Here is a 20385-nt window from a genome sequence, read left to right on the forward strand (position 1 = left end):
TTCATAAAGGTAAGGGGGAGAAAGATGGAATTCACTCGTATAGACCGTTGACCATTACAACGGTAATATACAGAGTAGCAATGTAGGCAATTAAATTAAAGCTTCAAGCATGGGCAGACAATAATGGCATTTTGGGAGAACTTCAGAATGGCTTCAGAATAGGCAGGCGTTTAGATAATAACTTATTTGTTCTTACTCAGTTTATTTAAATATCAGAAGTAGAAAGAAGACCAGTATATCTGGCCTTTTTAGGCATTACAGGAGCCTTCGACAACGTAGACCGCAACATTTTGTGGGATATTCTTGAAGGGGAAGGCTTAGGTGACGATTGTCTACAGCTTTTGGGCTTGATTTACCTAGAAATTATCGTTTTCGTTGAATGGGAAGTTAGGAGGAGCGAGGAGAAAGTTCATATCAACAAGGGACTGAGGCAGGGGTGCATTTTATCCCCGCTGCTGTTTATGATGTACATGGTGAGGATGGAGAGGGCGCTAGAAGGAAGTAATATCGGGTTTACTCTCTCATACAAACAGGCGGGTACAGAAATAGAGTAGCAGCTCCCAGGTTTATTTTATGCGGACGACATTGTGTTGGTAGCTAACAAGCAAAGTGATTTGCAACGTCTGGCTAATATCTGTGGGCAGGAAGGCAACAATTTTGGTTTGAAATTTACTGTTAGAAAATCAGGTGTTATGTTATTCAATGAAAACAGTGAACAGACAGTGGGTATACGGGCAGGAAATACCTCGGGTAACAGAATATAAATACCTTGGTACATGGATAAACGAAGACAATAGAGATGCGGAAACACAGAAAAAACAATAGCAGTGAAGGGGAAAAGAAATGCAGCCATAATGAAGCACAGAGCGCTATGGGGATACAATAGGTACGAGGTCCTCCGAGGTATGTGGAAAGGTGTAATGGTTCCCGGACTTACTTTTGGAAATGCGGTTGTTTGCTTTAAATCAGGGCTACAATCAGGAGTCGATGAAAAACAAAGGTCAGTGGGTCGCTTCGCATTGGGCGCTCATGAAGCTGTGCAGGGTGATATGGGCTGCACTAGTTTTGATGTGGGGGAAGCTCGCAGTAAAATTGAGTATGAAGAACGGCTGAGGAATATGGAAGAAAGTAAATGGGCTGGGAGAGTGTTCAGGTATTTGTACAGGAAAAACATTGATTCACAGTGGAGGAAAAGAACTAGGACACTTACCAGCAAGTATGCGGCCTGCAGGGTGGGCAACAGAGCAACAAAGAAGGTCAAGCGGAAAGTCAGAGAGGCTGAAATAATCTCATGGGTGGCGGCAATGGAAAATAAACCAGCCATAAGTAACTACTTAAGAGGAAAAAACGAAATCAGGAAAGAAACACTCTATGATAACTCAAAGGGAAGCTCATTACTTTTCGAAGCGACATTGGGATGCCTAAGAACACGCACCTATAAAGCGAGATATAAGACGGAAGAAGAAGCATGTGCTTGCTGCGGTAAAGCTAGGGAAATAATGGAGCATGTTTTATTAGAATGTGAAGACGTCTACCCAGCGGTCGATTTAGGCGCCACTGGCCTCCTTGAAGCCCTTGGGTTCAGCGGGAGCAGTGGAAAAATAAACATGTCCGCAATAGGCATTAGTAAGAGGCGATTGGAGGAATGGTGGAATAAAAGCAGGAAAGCGACAAAAAACGGAGTCGTGCAAAAGCAGAGTTCTCAATAGTGGAGCAGAAAATTTGGGTGTGGTAGTTCATAGTGTTTTTTCCCCTTTTTTATTGTTTAAGCTAGGTAGAACATTAGGCAGTATAATAGCAAGAGCTTCGTGGGCAACCCACCACCCCGTTCCCAAGGAGACGCTCATAACATCCATCCATCCATCCATCCATCCATCCATCCATCCATCCATCCATCCAACCAGCCTACGTGGGAGCCCCGCAGTGGCCGCATGACTAAGGTCTTTGTGAAAATGGCAGACGGCAAAAGTGTCAGAAGTCCCTTTTGCATCTTTGCCATCTTGGATGTATCAGTGTCTCAAATTGAATTGTCTTAAATTGTTTCACCTGGAAACAATTTTTTTCTTAACACATTTTTTGCGAAGCAGTAAGCGATCGCATGAAATTTAGATTTGCGTGCATATTCTTTGCATTGTGTCCTCAGAAGAAAAGAAAATATATCAGCATACAATAAATAGCATTGAAGAAACTGTAGACATTGAGTCATTTGCAAGCACTCTGGATCAGTATAACGCTGGAATCGTGCTAGTATAAATGTAAAAGCTCCGCAGTCCTGCTCAGTGTAGCTTTTGGTACAACGTTGGACCTTGAAGAGTAAGAACTCTGTTTCTAATGAACAGTATTACAAAATCGCATTGCTGCTCGTTACCACACGTATGAATAAAAAAAAACATTTCTTTACATCTTAATAACGGCGTAGAGACTTGATGTGTCTGTTGAAAAATGAATTATCCGCCTAAACACGAGTGTATTTATCCAAGGATGTATGTCAGAGGCATGACGTTATGAGCCTGTTGCGCTATGTAAAAAGCATTTATATTATTGCGTTGTAGTATTCGATAGTTCATCGATGCTGCTGTGCACAGTAAATATTTCGAATGCTTTCTTTTGCCAATTTGAATATAACTGAACTCATCCCATTGCTGAAATGCAACGCAAAAAGACAAATTCTCTGTGGAAAAAGAGATTCATTCTTGTATATTCCCAGGAGGTCATAATTAGGAGTCAGAAAGTCTTAATTCTCATATGCCATCTGATAATCTTTGACAATGTCAATTTGTAGCATTTTAGGCTGCCCACAGTAAACATTTCGAATGTTTTCTTATTGCCGGTTTCATTATATATAAAGTCCTCCCATTGCTGCAATATAACGCAAAAAAATTACTCTTCTCTGGAAAAAGAAATCTAGTCTCGCATATTCCCAAATATGCATCTCGGAGTCAGAAAGTTTAGATTCTTATGCACCATCTTATTATCTTTGACATTATTGATTTTTAGTATATTATGTATTTTGCAAGTAGTAGGTATTTTGCAATAAATATTTCAGCAGTTTCTATTATTGGTTTCTGCATACCGATTTTTCTTTGTTTCAGATGACTCGGACTACGGCTCAGTCGGATGTCCATTCTTAGTTGCTGTGAATAAAAGTGGATTTGGAGTGAGTATACAATCTAGAATAGTACAGACCAACGTAATAAGTTACTACAATATTCGTAGACCTTGGCAGCAAAAGCTATGTTTCCTTATATCAAGTGTCAATGGTGTGTAGTCATATGTCATTCTTTGCCATACGTATTGTAAGGTATCGCGCTTCTTGCATTGGTTTTCTCCCTTTCGCTGCATTATTTTTTATTCAATTCTTTTTACTAAAGAACATTGTTGGTGGTTCAATAAATTTTCCTTCTAAAGACATCATTATTATCTCCATCTATACAGCTCAATCAGCCCTTTACTTTCAACCATCAGACTTAAACAAAAAAACAAAAATTATTTAGTGAATGCAGCAACGATCTTGAATCACATAGCTAACGAAATGAACAATATGGGTAGCGGCAAAACTAAGGTAACAAATAAATATTTTTACCTACATCCACGACAGCCTTATATAGCGCCAACTATAGATCATTGTTGGCTAGGCGCATTCGCGTACTGGTATTTGCAGAAAACACTTTCAGCAACAAGCGGGCGATCTTCTTTAAAAAACGACCACCTTACGTTGACCTTTTTTTATACCTGATAAGTTATTTCGCACGGCTTGTAATCTGCTAAATACTTTTGAGCTCGGTGAAACACGTTATGTGTTTCGTCCACCTCAATACGCGATCACAGCCACTGCCCCGTGAAGCATAGCTTGTTTTAGTGTTGGCACTGAGACAGCGTTCTGAAGACACGGTTATATGAAGCAGGATTTTTACTCCCGGCTAGCCTTAGTCTCCTGGACCGTGAGGAGCTCTAGGTGTCTTTCTCACAAGATGCCTTTGACCTGATATTGCTGGCGACTAAACCCTAGACAGCGTATATTCAACGTACCGACGCATAATGGTGCAGGTATACTAATCATGCTGGTTATAAGCGCGAACCAACAGTAGAACCCTTACCATGACTCTACCCTGCAGTGTGACCCTCGGCGCCAGCAAGCCGATGCCACTCACACTCCAGGCATTTAATGTTGCCTTCGGTACTCTCCTCTGTCGACTTCGGAATGCTCGTTCTGGGATGCTTGCTGCGGTCGCACTCGTAGCTTCTGCTTTCTTTTCTGCAGCAGTGGTCTCGCTACATTCGCTCGTGTTTTTCTCTTCACTTGCTTGACATGGGAGTGCTGGCTCCTGCGCGCAGCCTATTTCGGCACATTCCTCAGTTGCCTTCGTCAAGACGTGGCTGTCAGGCATTGTCCCTCCCACTTTCACTGCGTCCGTCTCCTCGGCCTCGCCTTTGCATACTTGGTGTTGCCGTTGGGAGTAGTCTTCTTGGCTTCATCGGCGTACATTACGCTCTTTTGGATGCCGACCTGTCGGGAGAACCATTTCAGCTATTCTAGCGTAGTTCTTGCACAATCCTGTTTTTTTTTCGTCCGAATGCCCGGCACAGCTCGCAAGGCGGCGCCTGGTAGTCCGTCGTATGTGTCCTTGCACACGGTACTTAAACTAGAGGCGACCGACCCATAGTCACAAGACGAAGGGTGTCATTAAGAAACTTCAAAAGATGCCTTAGGTCGGTAAGCTCATCACCTTCGTTAAGTTTCATTCGCACCACCTTCGTTATGGACGCCGCATCTTCAGAGCAAGCGACGCCCCAGTTGTCATTGGAAGCCTCAAGGACGTCACCAAAATGGATCTGCGCTCACCGAAAGCTCTCTTTTTTGACAACAAAGTCAAATCATTGCACATTTACAGTGACGTCATTTTGCATGGGTAAATGACAGCGCATGAACAACCGCTGAATTCAAGTCCACCCACTTTCACTAAAGCATCTTTGATGGCCTTGCTGTGCAACTTCACCAGCCCGATGTGGTTCATCTGAAAGGCTCCCATACCCGCGATATTGTTGATGATGTCCCCTTTTTCCAATGGTTCTCGAAAATCTTCCAGCCGATACGGTCTTCTTGTCAAATTACCGTGAAAAATGCGCACTGATTCATGCTCTCGCACGATGGCAATGTCGGCAGCAAAATCTTTTACTCTGAGGGTGCAGATGAAAACCTGTCACCGTGGCCAGCAGCGTCTGCGGAAGCAGCCCGGACGCAACGAGACATCACACGTTCGTCCTTCTCAAAAGGCAAATGCAGAACGGGCCTAAACACTCACGCTTCCAACAGGTGAATATGGCTCAACCATATGAATGTGTTGTACTGGCGGTTGTAGATGAAATTTCAGAGGAGAACAGTTTTCATGAAGGCTTCCTTGCAAGATTTGTTGACAGGGGAATCAAAGGCACCTAAAGAACCACAATTAGAGCCGACTTAGAACCTTGTAGATATGAGGAAAATTCCCGTTAAGCTATAATTCAAGGCGAAACACACCACATCCCGGTTGCGTTTCCGTGGTCGCAGGATGCGCCTTCCATAGGGGCGTTCCTTCACGGACCGAAATGTCACCGATCTTTAGGGCTCATGCGGTTCGCGTGCCGCAACACGGACAGATAAGCAGTCAATGAGGAGATAAAGAGAGAGTGATGAGGGGTTACATGAGTCTCATAACAGACGAATTTGGTTGGAGCAATTCTGATAAATTTGATAAGAATTGATAAGGTTTGATAAAGATGAGTTGAAGTGCGATAAAGTTGATTAAGACCGACGAAAGTTTATAAGTCCGGATGATGTACAATAACGTGGATAAGGACCGATAAGGGTTCATCAGGTTCTGATCAAATGCCATAAGCTTCATAACGCCCGATAATGGTTGAACAGAGTTCAATGGAATCCAATAAGGTTGATAAGGACTGATAAGTGTTTATACTGTTCGGAACAAGTTTGATAACATTGATAATGAAACGGGGCTACGTGCCGATGAGCAAGTGAACAAGTATTATGCATACTTAGACAACTCCAGTGTTGCTTCTCCATAACTTTTAGAGCGCAGCACTTAGCGCGCCTTCCTGCGTTGAGCGTCCGCGTGCCTAGTAGGTGCTACCGAGCAAACACGAAGCGCCGCAGGGAAAGAAAGGAGGCGATAGCGATGAGCGTGAAGTGGAAAGCGGAAGAGGAGAGTATGACCAAAGGCTTACGAAAAAAGCAGAAGATTGTGATAGCGAAGAGAGCGCGAGATTCAAAGCGGAGGAGGCCACTTTGAAGCAACACCAGCTGACGCTCAAGTCCGTGCATTACTTGAAAAGCGTCCACACAAAATGAAGGAAGCGGTCAAAAAAGTTGGCAACCAAATACAGGGTAAATGAAACTCTGGATACCCAGGGGTCGTCGGAAAGAGAGTGAGAGAAACATAGACCATTACTTGGAACCACAGAATGGGATCAAAATGGAACATAAAGATTTACAAGAGTGAGACGAAAGAAATTAGAAGCGAAAAACTGTACGGTAACCCAAATAGCAGTGCCTTGCTATTTGTGGCTCGAGCAGGTTGTTTAAGGACAAAACATACCGGAGCCAATATTCGAAACTACATTAGGCATGGTTGTGCTGCAACAAAAATCCGGAGGCCATTCCGCACATCCTAATGGAATCCGAAGGGATTCACCTAGTGAGAACCGTAGGTAACGTACATCTTCCAGAAGCTCTTGGGTTCTAAGTGGAGGGAACCATCAACCGGTCAACAGTCGAGATAAGCGAGAGGAGTTTAGAGTATTGTTGAAAAAAGGAAAGATTGATACGACCCGATGTCCTACAGCCATAGCTAACAGTACATGGCAAATTTTGAAGGAAAAAGAAAAGACCAAGGAGATGTATACAGAAATGCTACCCAAAAACATGTATAGCATACCTGTTTCAATCAAGCAGGCTAGCTGACTATTTCTTACTGCCCCGTTGCAAAAGAGGTGCCATTAAATCATCATCACAATCATCATCGCGGCAGCAGCGGCGCTGGCCGTCCAGGAAGAAGACAAAAATATAACCAGACAGCTCGTCTTCGCGCACAGCGTTCCCCGCAAGCGTTTCAGGGTAAATATTAGGGCTGCATAAGCCGCAGTGGCCGGGAAGCGACAACTGTGTGGCCAGTGTTTATACAGCGCCGCGCGTATAGTGGCTGTGCCATTCTGTGCAGTGATCAGTGCGATAACTTCATGTACGAAGAAATGAAAACACGTATAGAGCTGTACCAAAATTTCGCATTAGGGAGTATCGAATTCGTCGGGCAATTTATTGTTGTGTTTCTTTTGTGGCGTGTTGAAGTATTGGTATAAGAGAAAAAAAATTCAAGCGATTAGGGATGTAAGCTGGCTAAAGGCGTATTGAAGGAATTAGCGATCGCAACGGAATTCTCAATATTACCATTATTGCTATTTCTCGGATACATATATTAAAAAGAAAATGCTTGCGATTTTAAGAACACCAATAAACTACGAGGGCGAATCAGAAAGTCTTTGCCTCAATTTTCTTCAGGCAAACTATGGCTGTAAATGTGAAGTCAGTATATACATTCCCAGCGGTGGCCCTTTCTCGAACCACTCCAACTTTATCTGCTGGTAGCTGCGCGGCACGGGGCTTCTGTCAGTTGTTGAAGGTTGGGGCTGTACGACGTACGAGCAACGAAGTGTGATTCGTTTTCTGTGGAGAAAGCGACGTACGCCCATCGAAGTCCAGAGGTAAATGACGCCCATGTATGGGGAAAGGTGTCTCGCTTTGAGAAGTTTGACGTGGTGGTGTTGTGAGTGCGCGAAAGGCCGTGAAGACTTGCATGAGAGCGAACGTTTTGCTAAGCCGCGCGCATCGCTGACTGACATTTCCCGCGTGGATGCAATGGTGAAAGCGGATCGGCGTGTGCATTTGGAGGACATTTCCCAGGAACTTGCCATTTTGTATGGCACTCTTCACGACATCGTTCATGGGGCCTTAAGGTACGGAAATTTCTCGTATCGGTGGGCTCCTGATCAGCTGGACGACATGATGAAGCGCAAGCGAATGGCTGCTTCACTGAATTATCTGCAACGGTATACCAAGGCGGGTGAATGTTTCTTCGACCGCATTGTTACTGGCGATGAAACGTGGATACTTCATTTCACGCCGGAATCACAGCAGCAGAGCACCGTGTGGATACATCGAGGTTCGCCTGTGACAAAAATATTTCGTTCAGTGCCATCGGCTGGGTAAGTGATTTTAACGGTCTTCTGGTATCGCCGACGACCACTCCTGCCGGATTTCATGCCAAAAGATGTGACCATCAATGGGGACAGTTAATTGTTCCGCTCTGTCACTTCTCTGGCTGCCATTGTCGCGGAACGCGGGCGACTTACAGTGTCGCGTCGCCATAAATAAGGAAGCCGCGAGACCCCAACAACGCCTTTTAATGGCGAGAGGCGAACACAAAAGGTATCATAATGATGATAAAGGTGCGCGCACTTCTTGGCGCCAGGCGCAGAGGCAGCAGCCCACGATCCATTCTTTTTCTTAGTCGTCTGCTAATCCCCGACATCCTCCGAGGCCTCAAATGTGTTAACATCTAGTTCTAGACGATATAGCTGCTGCACTGGCCTCTTGGAGACTTTGCCATTCTGTAATCGGATTAAACAGGCACGCACAAATCCGTCGGTGCCTGAGTACCTGTTGAACCCGGTCTAGTGGCCTAAATAACTTGGGCGTGTTAGGAATGTCGACAATTACGATGTCATCGACCTTTAAATTTCTTGAGTGATGCGTGGGTGAGTGATAATCCGATGGTAGTCGCAGGAAATATTCATGTTTCATGAATATTTCATGAAAATATTCATTTTTGTCGATGTTGAAAGCGTCGCTAATAGCCGTTGCGATCGTGGCTGGTTACTAGATCTGACAATGTCTTTCCTTCTGGTAACGACGTAAGTTGCGGGCCTACTAGGAAATGCGCTGGCGTGAGGGCTACAGGCTCGCCTGCCTGATAATCAGACTACGTTAGAGGCCGTGAATTGAGCACTGCTTCAACCTCAGTAATAATAGTAGTGCGTTCTTCTGCGCACAGATAACTTCAACCTAAAACTTTGCGGAGTGCCATTTTTACTGTTCAGACCAAACGTTCCCACCAGCCTCCCCACCATGGAGCCGCTTCGACGATGAACTTCCGCTGAATTCTTTGGTTCGCAATGTTAGCCTCCAAGTCATCTTGTCGTAGCACATTCCATATTTTTTTGTAGCTCCCGCAACGTTGTCTTAAAGGTTAAGGCATTGTCGGAGTAAATAGTACTTGGGAGTTCCCTTCTTCCTATGAAGCGCCGGAATGCCAGCAGGAACGCAGGTGAAGACATAATTGAGACCAGTCCCAAATGCGATGCTCTTGTTACGGTACATGTGAAAAGTACGATGTACATTTTCTTGTCGGAGCTCTCGGATGACTTCGCATACAATGGTCCGGCAAAATCAAGTCCGGTAGTGTTGAAAGGTTTCGTCCTTTCGACCCCGCAGACTGGGAACGGCGGGTACGGCGTCACAGTGGGTTTCGTACGAAAACGGACGCATAGCAGGCATCAATTGATTGCCTTCTTTGCCGCTTGTCGAGCTCTTGGGACTCAGAATCGTTCGCGTACGTTGTGTATCATGGCCGTAATCCTCCATGCATGACTCGACGATGGGCATCCACAGATACCAGCTGGGTAAAATGATGTCGACTTGGAAGTAGCAATGGATCCTTGACGTCTCGGCTGTCTGTGAGGTTCTGTAGTCTTCCTCCGACGCGTAGAAGCCCGTTCTCGTCGAGAAATGGGTGTAGTTTTGCTACCCATGAATTAATGGACGGATCTTGCATTTTCAGGAGCCAACTTCTCTCCTCAGCAAACGATTCAGTTGGCACTTGCCGGATCCAATATCTCTCAGCTGCCAATATTCCTTCAGCAGACATAACTCCCGCTTTTTTAATCTTGCACATAACGTTGGAGACAAAGCGCTGCACCGATGCTGTGACACGGAGGAGCTTGTGCAGTGAACTGAACTTTGTGGCGTCTAGCAGTGGGGTTAACTGCACTGTGTTTTGTGTAGAGTGAAACGTCGTTGGTTTCGTCGCTGTTATCCCTAGTATTTACTTGATTTGGGGCAGTGAACGGAGAAGTCAGAAAATGGAAACCCGCACGGTTGTGCGATACCTCCGCTTATACCTGAAGGATGTGAAAAAATGTTTGCCACATGAGATTCGTGAAGGAGCCTACATCAGTACTGAGTCGATTCTATAAATACTTAGAAAGGTGCTTCATGCTCTCTTTAAATAGCGCGCACTCAGGTGGATTCCGACAATGAAACGATGCAAGGGAAAGTCTTTGCGGAAGCTTGCTTACAAACATGATGGCTGTGTCTTATAGACATGTTGCATTTTACTTGTCGAAAGAAGACGGTCAGTGTTGTGCAGTTTCTTCACACACTACGGCAATCAATGGTCTCCGCAATATGCACTATGCTCACATCGCACGTTCAGTTTAAGGCTATTTTGTTTCAGTGGTCACTTGTGCTTATCTAAACAAATTGCACAATTTGATTGTGCAATTTGAATTGCACAAAGCTATGAAATGAACGCAGTATTGTGAACGATATCCTTGCTTATAACACCAAAGCGACAAACTTGACCGTATACGAAGGTAATTGTGTGTCGTTTTCTTTGACGCTCGCATGTTCGTTTATATGTGTAAAAGAAGTCATGCATATATATTGTAATACCTGCGCATCATGGATCTCGGAGCTGCTGACGTTACGCAGTTGCATATCGCGAGTACCTAGAGTGAACGAGTACCTTAATATTCTATTAAATATACTAAAGCATACAAAATGTGTTTTGTTAGTTGAAAAAATAAATGTTTCAGAAAAACATGAATAACATACGGATACTGGGCCTGTTCTTGTGTCTTACGTGAAGAGCCAGACATGTACAAAAAATTGCATTTTCCAGATGGCTAATAACAGTGTTTAAGATGAAATGTTCTATTACTCACTTGAAGGCAACTACTTCAGCTGCGAAAGCGAAGCCAAAAACTAGTAGCAATGTTCCTTACCGTATTAAGGCTAAACCCCATTAGCGCGATTTTGTGCGCGACAGCGACGAGCGATGGGTTCGCGCGATGGATCGGGCCGTCGCTTGAACAGATCGCTCGGTCTTGTCGCGCGATCGCTCGGTTTTGCAAATCTAGAATTCGTCGCTCGTCGCCCGGAAGTGCTATGAGCGACTAGCCAATAGCGCAAAGCCGGAACTGGATGTACATAACTCCAGTACTTCCGATTGTCGCACGGAACGAGCAAACGATTGAATTTTTATACGTGCAAGGATAAGAGCCTACTGCAAGACTTTCAGGAATAGTTATGCTGCTTTTTACAGTAAAATACATCAACTTAAGTTAATAAAGCACGCGTCACGCTAGTTTCGGCGCCTATATTGCTGCCCTCATACCGGCAACACTGGGGAGACGTCGCTCGAAGTCCTCGCTCGCATGGGGTGCAACTCGTAGGCGACGAGCGAACGCGACAGCCATCTCCATCGCGTCGCTTGTCGCTGTCGCGTGCAAGATCGCTTGCATGGGGTTTATACTTTAAAGTAGCACAATTTGTGCGTTACGTCTTCCCAAAATCGGCTAAAAGCTGTGTTGGCGTTCCGGTTAAGATCACCACGAGTTGCTTGACGCGCATTTCTCCGGGAAGTGTTTGCAGCAGCAGTGTATTTCGCAGCACATATGACAGTCGGATATCTTGAAATTGAGGATAGGTTAAACATTTTAGTAAAATAAGTGAAAACACGACTTTAGTACGGCTCCCTTCAGTTTCGCAATTGCAACTTGTATCTTAACTGCATAACTAAAAAAAGTATTTTCAAAATAATGCTTTCTTTTCGAACCGTGCTGGACTTTCCTGACCGTCGCTATTGGATGCTGCTGCTGTCTTGTCCAGTAGCTGATACTTAAAGAAAATTATTGCGTGGCCGATGCTGAAATAGAGTCGGTACAGCACAATGTTCTCACCATTAGGGCCACAATCACATGTACACTTCCATTGTGTCAACGCCAACTAGCGCTTTGAGACCATTGCCACGCGTGTCGTATTGCAGCAGCAGCACGGGTGCGCGAGCACAAGTGCGCATTGACATGCGGGAAAGGCGCATGAAATTACTGTGCAATTTTATAAAATTGTGCAAATAAAGATGTACATTGTATTCTCTCAATATTTTTCTTTATTCATTTAGTAACCAGAACATTGCTTTTTGTGGTGCAAGTCATCTCCGCTTGTTCAGGCAATGCAACTGAAAAGGTGGTACGTGTCACAGGCAAATAAAAATGTGTCTGACTTAGATAAAAAAAAAAAAAAACTTTCAAAAGAACCTGATACTGGTGAAGAACATTTCAATGAAACGTTTGAAGCAATTGGGGTAACTCTCTATGTTAGCCAACACAGCCAGCACTTCGGTTGCACTGGAATATGTAATCACTGAGATCATTATTATAGCTGCCACAAAGATCATTATACCCGCAAAGAAATAGCGGTGCATCGAGAAACATTTTGCATTGTAAGCCATATGGTTTCTAATCACAATAATTTGTTTGCACAGACAACGGTTGAATGCAACCACACCTGCAACAACGGTACCGAGATCGCACCCAACGGCGTACCCTGCTTAGTAAGTACTACGCAACTTTTCCAAATGGCACCATTATGATAATTTACGGTGCGGTTTTTCAAAGGGACGCCGCATTTTATACGCGTTTTGCTTAATGCAATTTATTTAGAAAAATTTTTGGTTTATTTTTACAGACACGCGACAAATTAAAGCGCATATGTTTATATTTATTTATTTATTTATTTATTTATCAATACTGTAGGTCTTCTGCAGACCCATACAGGGAGCGGGCTTTCATCATCATAGGCATGTAATAAGATACAACAAGTTCTCAAGAAGACAACAGGAAAACATGAGGTAGATCAGAACACTTCAACAACAAGTGCATCAATATTATATTACCTACATGGTTACGCCTCGCGTACACGAAAACAGAAAATTTAGCATTATGTATCGTATGCTATACATGAGAAAAATGTACACACGAAAATAATACAACACTACAAGATACTTTCTGGGGTTTTACAACAGGAAAAAGTTATACAGGGTCCATTAGTTGCTCCACTAGAGAACAAAACTGATCTAAGTTTGGATTATTTACAACTTCGCTTGGTAGCGCATTCCAAGCGTTCACAGCGCGAGGGAAGTAGGAAAACTTAAACGTATTGCAATGCGTATTAAATGGCCGGACGCACTTATCGTGGTTTGTCCTACTAGACCGACGACCAGGCGGATGAATATAGTCGTCTTTTACGATTTCGATGTGTCCGTTAAAGAGGAGATAAAAAAACTTCATAGATGCAACATGACGCCGGCAGGAAAGAGTTGCCAAATGCGCTTGATTGCGCATGTCCGTTACACTGTCGTGCCAAGAATACTTTGAATAGATAAACCTAAAAGCCCTATTCTGTAATCTTTCAAGTTTATCGCGAAGGTACTTTTGATGAGGGTCCCACACTATGCTTCCGTATTCTAAAATAGGTCGGACCAGAGTTTTATAGGCAGTTAATTTTACGGTCTGAGGTGCGTTACTCAGTCTTCTGCGTAGAAACCCTAATTGCTTGAATGCCTTGGCGCATGTATCGGTGATGTGCTTATCCCATTTTAAGTCTTGCGAGAATGTGACACCCAAGTATTTTACTTTGTCGACTTGTGTAATATTCAAGCCTTTAAGATTGTACGTAAATGATAAAGGTCGTTTTTTCTTGGTTAGGCTGATGAACGCTGTTTTAGAGATATTTATTTCCATCCCCCACGTATTGCACCATTGGGCAATGTTTTGCAAAGAAGAATTAAGCTTTAGTTGGTCGTCAGCACTACGAATTGCAGTATAAATGACACAATCATCTGCGAAAAGTCGCAAAGTTACACCTGGTTGTGCACAAGAAGAGATATCTTTAACGTATATAAGAAACAATGTTGGCCCTAAAACAGACCCTTGGGGTACACCGGACAAAACACTTAGGCAGTCAGAATCTACATTGTCTAAATTTACATACTGGGTACGATTTGTAAGGTAAGCCGAAATCCATCCTATTACTTTGCTATTAATGCCAATCGATTCAAGCTTGGCTATTAATTTTGAATGAGGTACGCGATCGATATCCACGTCCTTTTCGCTTAAAGTGACTGCAATGAGATGATATTGATTTAACTAGTTCCAATTCCCCATGAAAGCTTCTTTCCGCCATAGATGGGTTGCCGGAGGCACCTTTGATGTAAATAAACAAGGGATTATGTGGATGATATTTACAAAAATATGTGGTCTCCCTCGTAACGCGATGTAGTGATTTTATTGGTATAGAAATGTCCCGTGTGGTATGTGTTGGAATAAGGGTGTGCAAGTGAACGAGGTCAATCTTTCAAGATTTCATTAGTGACAACTGTAGTAGCAGTCGTATTTGTTTACTGAGGGGGCCCTCACCAGTATCGAACTCCAGAGAGAGTGCGTTTAAATGAATAACTTTCTCTGCTTGCCTCGATTTCCATGAATGGCATATCATTTCTAGGAGCGCAGCCTGATTACGTCTAGAGCCCGAAGAGTAACTGTACGCAGCACGAAAATGGAGGCGGGCACAAATTGGAGAAGCCAAGAATCGCCACGCTTCGAGAGCCTACTTGGAAGTCTTGTTTTAATACAGCCCTTGGCGCGTAGGCTTCATAGTCACTCATCGTCGTCACAGTTGTCGCCATTGTCTTCTCCATCATCATGACGTCACTTCCATTCCATTGCAGATCAACTGTAGCCGTCATTCGCTCGTAGCCATGCCGCCATCGTCATTACGACGTCGTTATTTAAGTTTTGAATTTTTGAATTTTATTCCGCAACAAGACAAAGTTACGAGGAGGACAGGTAAAAGCTGTAAAAACAGCTTGAGGAGCCCCGACCACCTATCACACGGGGAAGCATAAAAGCGTGTGGCTAAGGGAGTACAACCTACTAAGAGGAAAACACTTACAGGAGTTATAAAACGTCACTTGAAAAGGGGATTATACTGTAGTCAAAGAAATAGGAAATCGTCGTATCACATCATTATACAAACATTAAACGCAGTTGTTTTGGTGATGTACTAGATATGTCAATCTTATTTTCTTTTATTATGTGGTTTAGAAGTGCAGGCCATTGAAATTTTAACATTTGATTTCCGTGATTGGTTCTACATTTGGCGACGCACCACACTTCAGGATCACGCACATTATAAGCAAGGATGTTTTTCTCTAGCCTTGCTAGGTTTGTCATGGCGTCATTATTTTTCATCATACCGAGTTTATATAAACGGCATAGCTTGTAATCATACATTGATGGAACCTGAATGTTGTGGTGCTTCTTAAACAATTCTGCACTGTGGTAGCGATATGGGACTTTACAGGCTAGGCGTAGAGCACTTTTTTGCAAGACGGAACGTTTTCTAATGTTTGAAGCTGTTGTTGTTGACCATAGAAGAAACGCGTAATTCAATAGGGAAGAAAATAAATAGTTATTATGAGTATGTTAACAGAGGTAGGAAAATAGTAGCCGTGAATTTCGTCGTTTTAACGACCAGGTCAATTCATCGCCGGCACTGCACAGCTGTTGGCGGCGTTATGCAAATTACGTTACATAATTACAGAAATCTGTCATTTCAGCTTGTAGGACACAGCAAAATTATTGCTTGGCTTAGACCATAAGCCCACAATGGGTCTGATAATTTTTTCCTCCACTTTTCTTCCGCACCTTTTGCGTCCTAATGCTGGATTTCTTTACACTATATTAGCTGACAGCTTCTTTATGAATAGACTATAGAACATGGCTTCGGTGTGTTACAGCCTGCCATCCAAGCGTAGCAGCTGGTGACACACCAAACTTACAGACACTGCACTATTCTCGGTAATAGCTTAAGCAAGTACAAAACTGGACAGGCTGAAAGGTGAATTTGTTAGGGGGCCATCTGTTGGTTCAGAGTCCTCGCGGGGCATCGCATTTGTCTACTCTACATAGTGAACGAGAAAATATCGGAACTAATGCGTCCATTTTTTATTAGTCACAATCATATCAAGCCACTAGACAATGTAGTAATAAATCAGCTTGAGACACAGGGACGGCACGCGATTACGAGCTCTGGCTCAGCTCTTCCGATGCATTGACCCAGTCCATGGCCCCGAGCAGCTGCGTGCCGACCACTTATCGCTTCTTTTTTTGCACTTTGCCCAAAACACTAGGCGGTATTTTGCCATCCTCGAGAACGTGGCATCATTCCCATCTTCCTATACTTTCAAAGCATTGAAATACAAAAAAAAAAAAATACAGCAACGCATATCTACACCATGCCAAATCTTTTACTTACCCTAAATAGCAGAAGGAGAGCGCAAAAAGGCAGCAAGGCGATGTATACCATGCCTGGATGTTATCAAGGTCAGCTTGGAGCACCAGTGAGTCGCCGCCTTTAGTAATCTGCCGCTCTATTAGCAAATCGTCAGCAAAATATCTAGTTTATGAGAAAACATGATTAGGAATGTCATTAATACAAATTAGGACGAGTAATGACCCGAGAACGGTCAACTGCGGTACACTGGAGATGACAGTGATATTAGCAGAGTCACAGCTGTTTGCCTTGACGTACAGCTTGCCATATAGTAAAAAAAAAAAACATTTAATCCACTGAAGTAGGGGCTCTCTGCTAGGGGGCCGTGCAGTACTGACATGCCTAACATGGGCTCCTGCGTCTTGCGCTCATTTCGACAGAAACGCCACTCACCCCTTTCATTTTGCACCGACAGAAGCGGCAAGGTCGAAAGAACCAGCGTATACCACGTATGTACTATCGGCCAAAAAAGTAAACGGACCACGGCTTAGGTGGCCGGAGCGGCTGCGGGGCCATGCCGGGGCGCTGCTGTCTCGCTCCGCGCGCTGACGGCGAGAGTGCCCCGAGTGACGCCAGACTTCGCCCTCACTCTCGCGCGGTGCCCTGTCACGCTTGATAAATTTCTAGTGCGCCGTTCGGTTGCTCTACTGCTGGCAGTCGCGACGAAGGAAACCGTGCACCGCCGGTAGTTTAGCACATGGCGCTGTCGAACAGTAGTGGACGGCCGCGGGGCGTCAAACCGCGCCGCTGAGAAGGAACGAAGACTCGTTCTTAATGTTGTTTTGCTTATATTCACCATACCTCTAATATTAGCGCATTTCTCTGGCGTCCACCGCCGCTCGATTTTAGACAACACCACGAAAGCAGCCGCAACGGCGGCTACGGTGACGCGCGCTTGCAGGTGCCAAGCTTTACTGCCGGCGCGGGTTCTCTGTCGATATTACTTTTCCGGCATTGTCTCCAGCAGTGGGTTTATTAACTATAGCAGTGCGCCTCTCCACACTGCTTGAATTAGATACTACAATGCGTAGGCCGTAATGAAACTTTACAAAAGCACGGCCAGGAAGAGATAATTGGGAAGACGAATAGGAATAACTATAGTCAGTCATGAAAGTTTATTCATGGAAACATTCCGTGGCTTGAAGGGATCCTCAGTGCGATGAAAAGTTGCCGTCGACCGCGATGACTTGGCTTACTCGCCTTGGCATCGAGAGCGCCGCCGCTATAGCTTCGGAGGTCCACGCTGCGCTTCCAACTCTCTAAGTTATCGCGCCGGCGTGAAAGAGCGCGCGTCACCGTAGCCGCCATTGCGGCTACTTGCGCGACGTTGCCTAAAATCGAGCAGCGGTGGACGCCGGCGACATGCACTAATATAAAGGATACGGTGAATATAAACAAAACAACAATCAGAACGGGTCTCCGTTCCTTCTCAGTGCCTTGGTTTGTTGTCCGGCTGCCGTCCGCCCCTGTGCGACAGCGCCATGTGCTGGACTACTGGCGATGCACGGTTTCCTTCGTCGCGACTGCCAGCAGTAGAGCAACCGAACGGCGCACTAAAAATTTATCAAGCGTGACAAGGCACCGCGCGAGAGTGAGGGCGAAGTCTGGCGTCACCCGGGGCACTCTCGCCGTCAGCGCGCGTAGCGAGACAGCAGCGCCCCGGTGTGGCCCCGCAGCCGCTCCGGCCACCTAAGCCGTGGTCCGTTTACTTTTTTGGTCGATAGTACATTAAAAGTGAGTGTGTTTTCGTCAAGATTTCGAGCTTGATATTCACCGACCATACCGCGCCTTGCTAAGCCTAACGCCGCGCGAGACCACATTGGCCCGCCAGGGAGAGCCGCCGTCGCACGTGCAACAGGCACACGGTGCGCGTGAAAGGAGACCGACAGCGCTCGCTGCCGCACGTGCGTTGCACGTGCACTGTGAGCCGAAGAGGCGTCTCGGCGCTCGCAGGCGCTGCGGCTGACACTCATACTTTGAGATGAGCCAAGAAACACCCGCGACGGACGTGACGTCAAGCGAACGACAAGAAGAAACAAGCGCAATGCATAAAGACTCAGCGGAAGAAGCTGATGTCGATCAATCTTGGACCTACAAAAAAACAGTGGCAGAAATATTGACGTCAACGACAAATGGCTGACATGGGAAAGGACAGGTAAGAAGGAAATCACGTGCATCAAAGCCCTCGCAGCGACACAATCCGCACAACAGCCAGCCATGCCGCCGCCGCCGCGCAAATCCAGAATGCCACCGCTACCTTTGGACGGCATCAAGATTGTCCACCGCCCACAAGCTGGCCTTGAACTCGCCAAATGGTCATTCGTCGAGGTCACTCACGCAGTCGGAAGATCCAGCGGAATACTGCAAAAAGAATTCCACGACAACGTGCGAGTACAAATGCAAAAAGAAGAAAACCTTATCACTACAAGTACAGCAAACAAGAACTACGCCTCAAAACTTGGACAAGGTCAGCTGGGTTCCAGGCCATCAGGGCATGACAGGAAATGAGGTGGCACACGCCGCTGCCCGCGAGCATGCCAGCCAGGCTTTCCTGCCATACCACACTAGGCCAGCCACCAACATTGATGACATCGCCCTAAACTACTCGGAACTTCTGCCACACCACCCTCTCAGCAGAAGAACGTACGCTACACCACGCAATAATCTGAGCAAAGAGGAAGAAGTCATCCTGCGCCGTCTACAGACCAACACCTATGTACACAGAATAATCATGCACAGACTGTATGCTACGCAGTGCTCGTACACATACCCCCATTGCGACGTCCCAGGCACCCTGCAACACATGGTCCAGGATTGCCCACTGCGTGACACATCCGCAGACGCTACCTCACCTGCTCCACAAGGCGACTTCAAAGAAGGCTGCCCCACAGAATCACAAGAACAGCGCCCCAATTCACCGCAGATCCATACGACAACTTAAACGTGGCAGGCCAAGCTTTCCTCTTATGACCTGGACGACCAACGCAGTCTCGTCGCCCGGGCAAAGGAGGCAGCCCAAGCGAGAGGGTTCTTGGAATAAAGAACTTAGGGTGAACCGGGTTCTGACTCGGATTACCGTTTCAGAAAATAAAAGTTTAGTTCTCTCTCTCTCTTCTGAACCACATTATGTTCGATGCTAAGGGTTTTAATTTGTAGAAGGCAGTGAGACATGGTTTGAAATAGTTTCTGAAATTCAAGGGAGACGCAATCTATGAAAGAGCCATGATCAAGGGAATTTACTAGGTCGTTAGTCAAATGAATGAGGTGGGCTTCACAATAGTAAAATTTCCTGAAGTCGAGCTGATGCAAGATTGAATACATCAGAGTAAAGTAAGTACATCAGGGCAATGCTTGATACATCATTTGAAAATGAAGCAACAAAATGTTTTTTTCAGAACAACACAGTACTCATTTCTTTGCGTGATATCACCTTGCGCATCGCATAGCTGCATCTCCTACTTATTTGGCCCACTAACCATACTCCTAAACTTCTGTGAATTGGAATGTAACAAAGATGGAAATGCACAGGTTAAACAGTATCTTTGGCTACAATAAAGGCCTGTTTATACTCTAACACGGTGTTGCAGTACGCTGCCCTCCTTTCACTGCTACCATAATATGACGCGCACCTATACAATCTCTCTTCTTTCTTGCGAGGGCGTTTCAGCACAGATGTATGCAAAGGGGAACAACGTACACAACACCTTGGTACATTGCATATGTGTTAGTAATAAACTTGGTCTTTTAAGTTTGACCATATTTGTTCAATTAAGCGCTGTTAAACGATGCATGCAAATTCATAACAAAAGTATTCCATTTCAGCTTTGAGTCGAAGTTAGCATTCTCGCGTTCAAAAATTACCTTAGTAGATTGGCCAT

At 45.0% G+C, this 20385-nt stretch overlaps 1 protein-coding gene across 1 annotated transcript in view; it reads left to right on the plus strand.

Annotated features, from left to right (window-relative positions):
- LOC129386479 (evasin P467-like) overlaps positions 1–20385 on the plus strand; it is a 105786-nt gene that overhangs the window by 48683 nt on the left and 36718 nt on the right. Inside the window, exons 4-5 of the mRNA XM_055074500.1 lie at positions 3093–3157; positions 12657–12725. Coding sequence (XP_054930475.1) covers positions 3093–3157; positions 12657–12725 — 134 coding nt within the window. The remainder of the gene's footprint in view (positions 1–3092; positions 3158–12656; positions 12726–20385) is intronic.

The sequence above is a fragment of the Dermacentor andersoni genome, chromosome 3, assembly GCF_023375885.2.
Source record: "Dermacentor andersoni chromosome 3, qqDerAnde1_hic_scaffold, whole genome shotgun sequence".
NCBI classification, from domain to species: Eukaryota; Metazoa; Arthropoda; class Arachnida; order Ixodida; family Ixodidae; genus Dermacentor; species Dermacentor andersoni.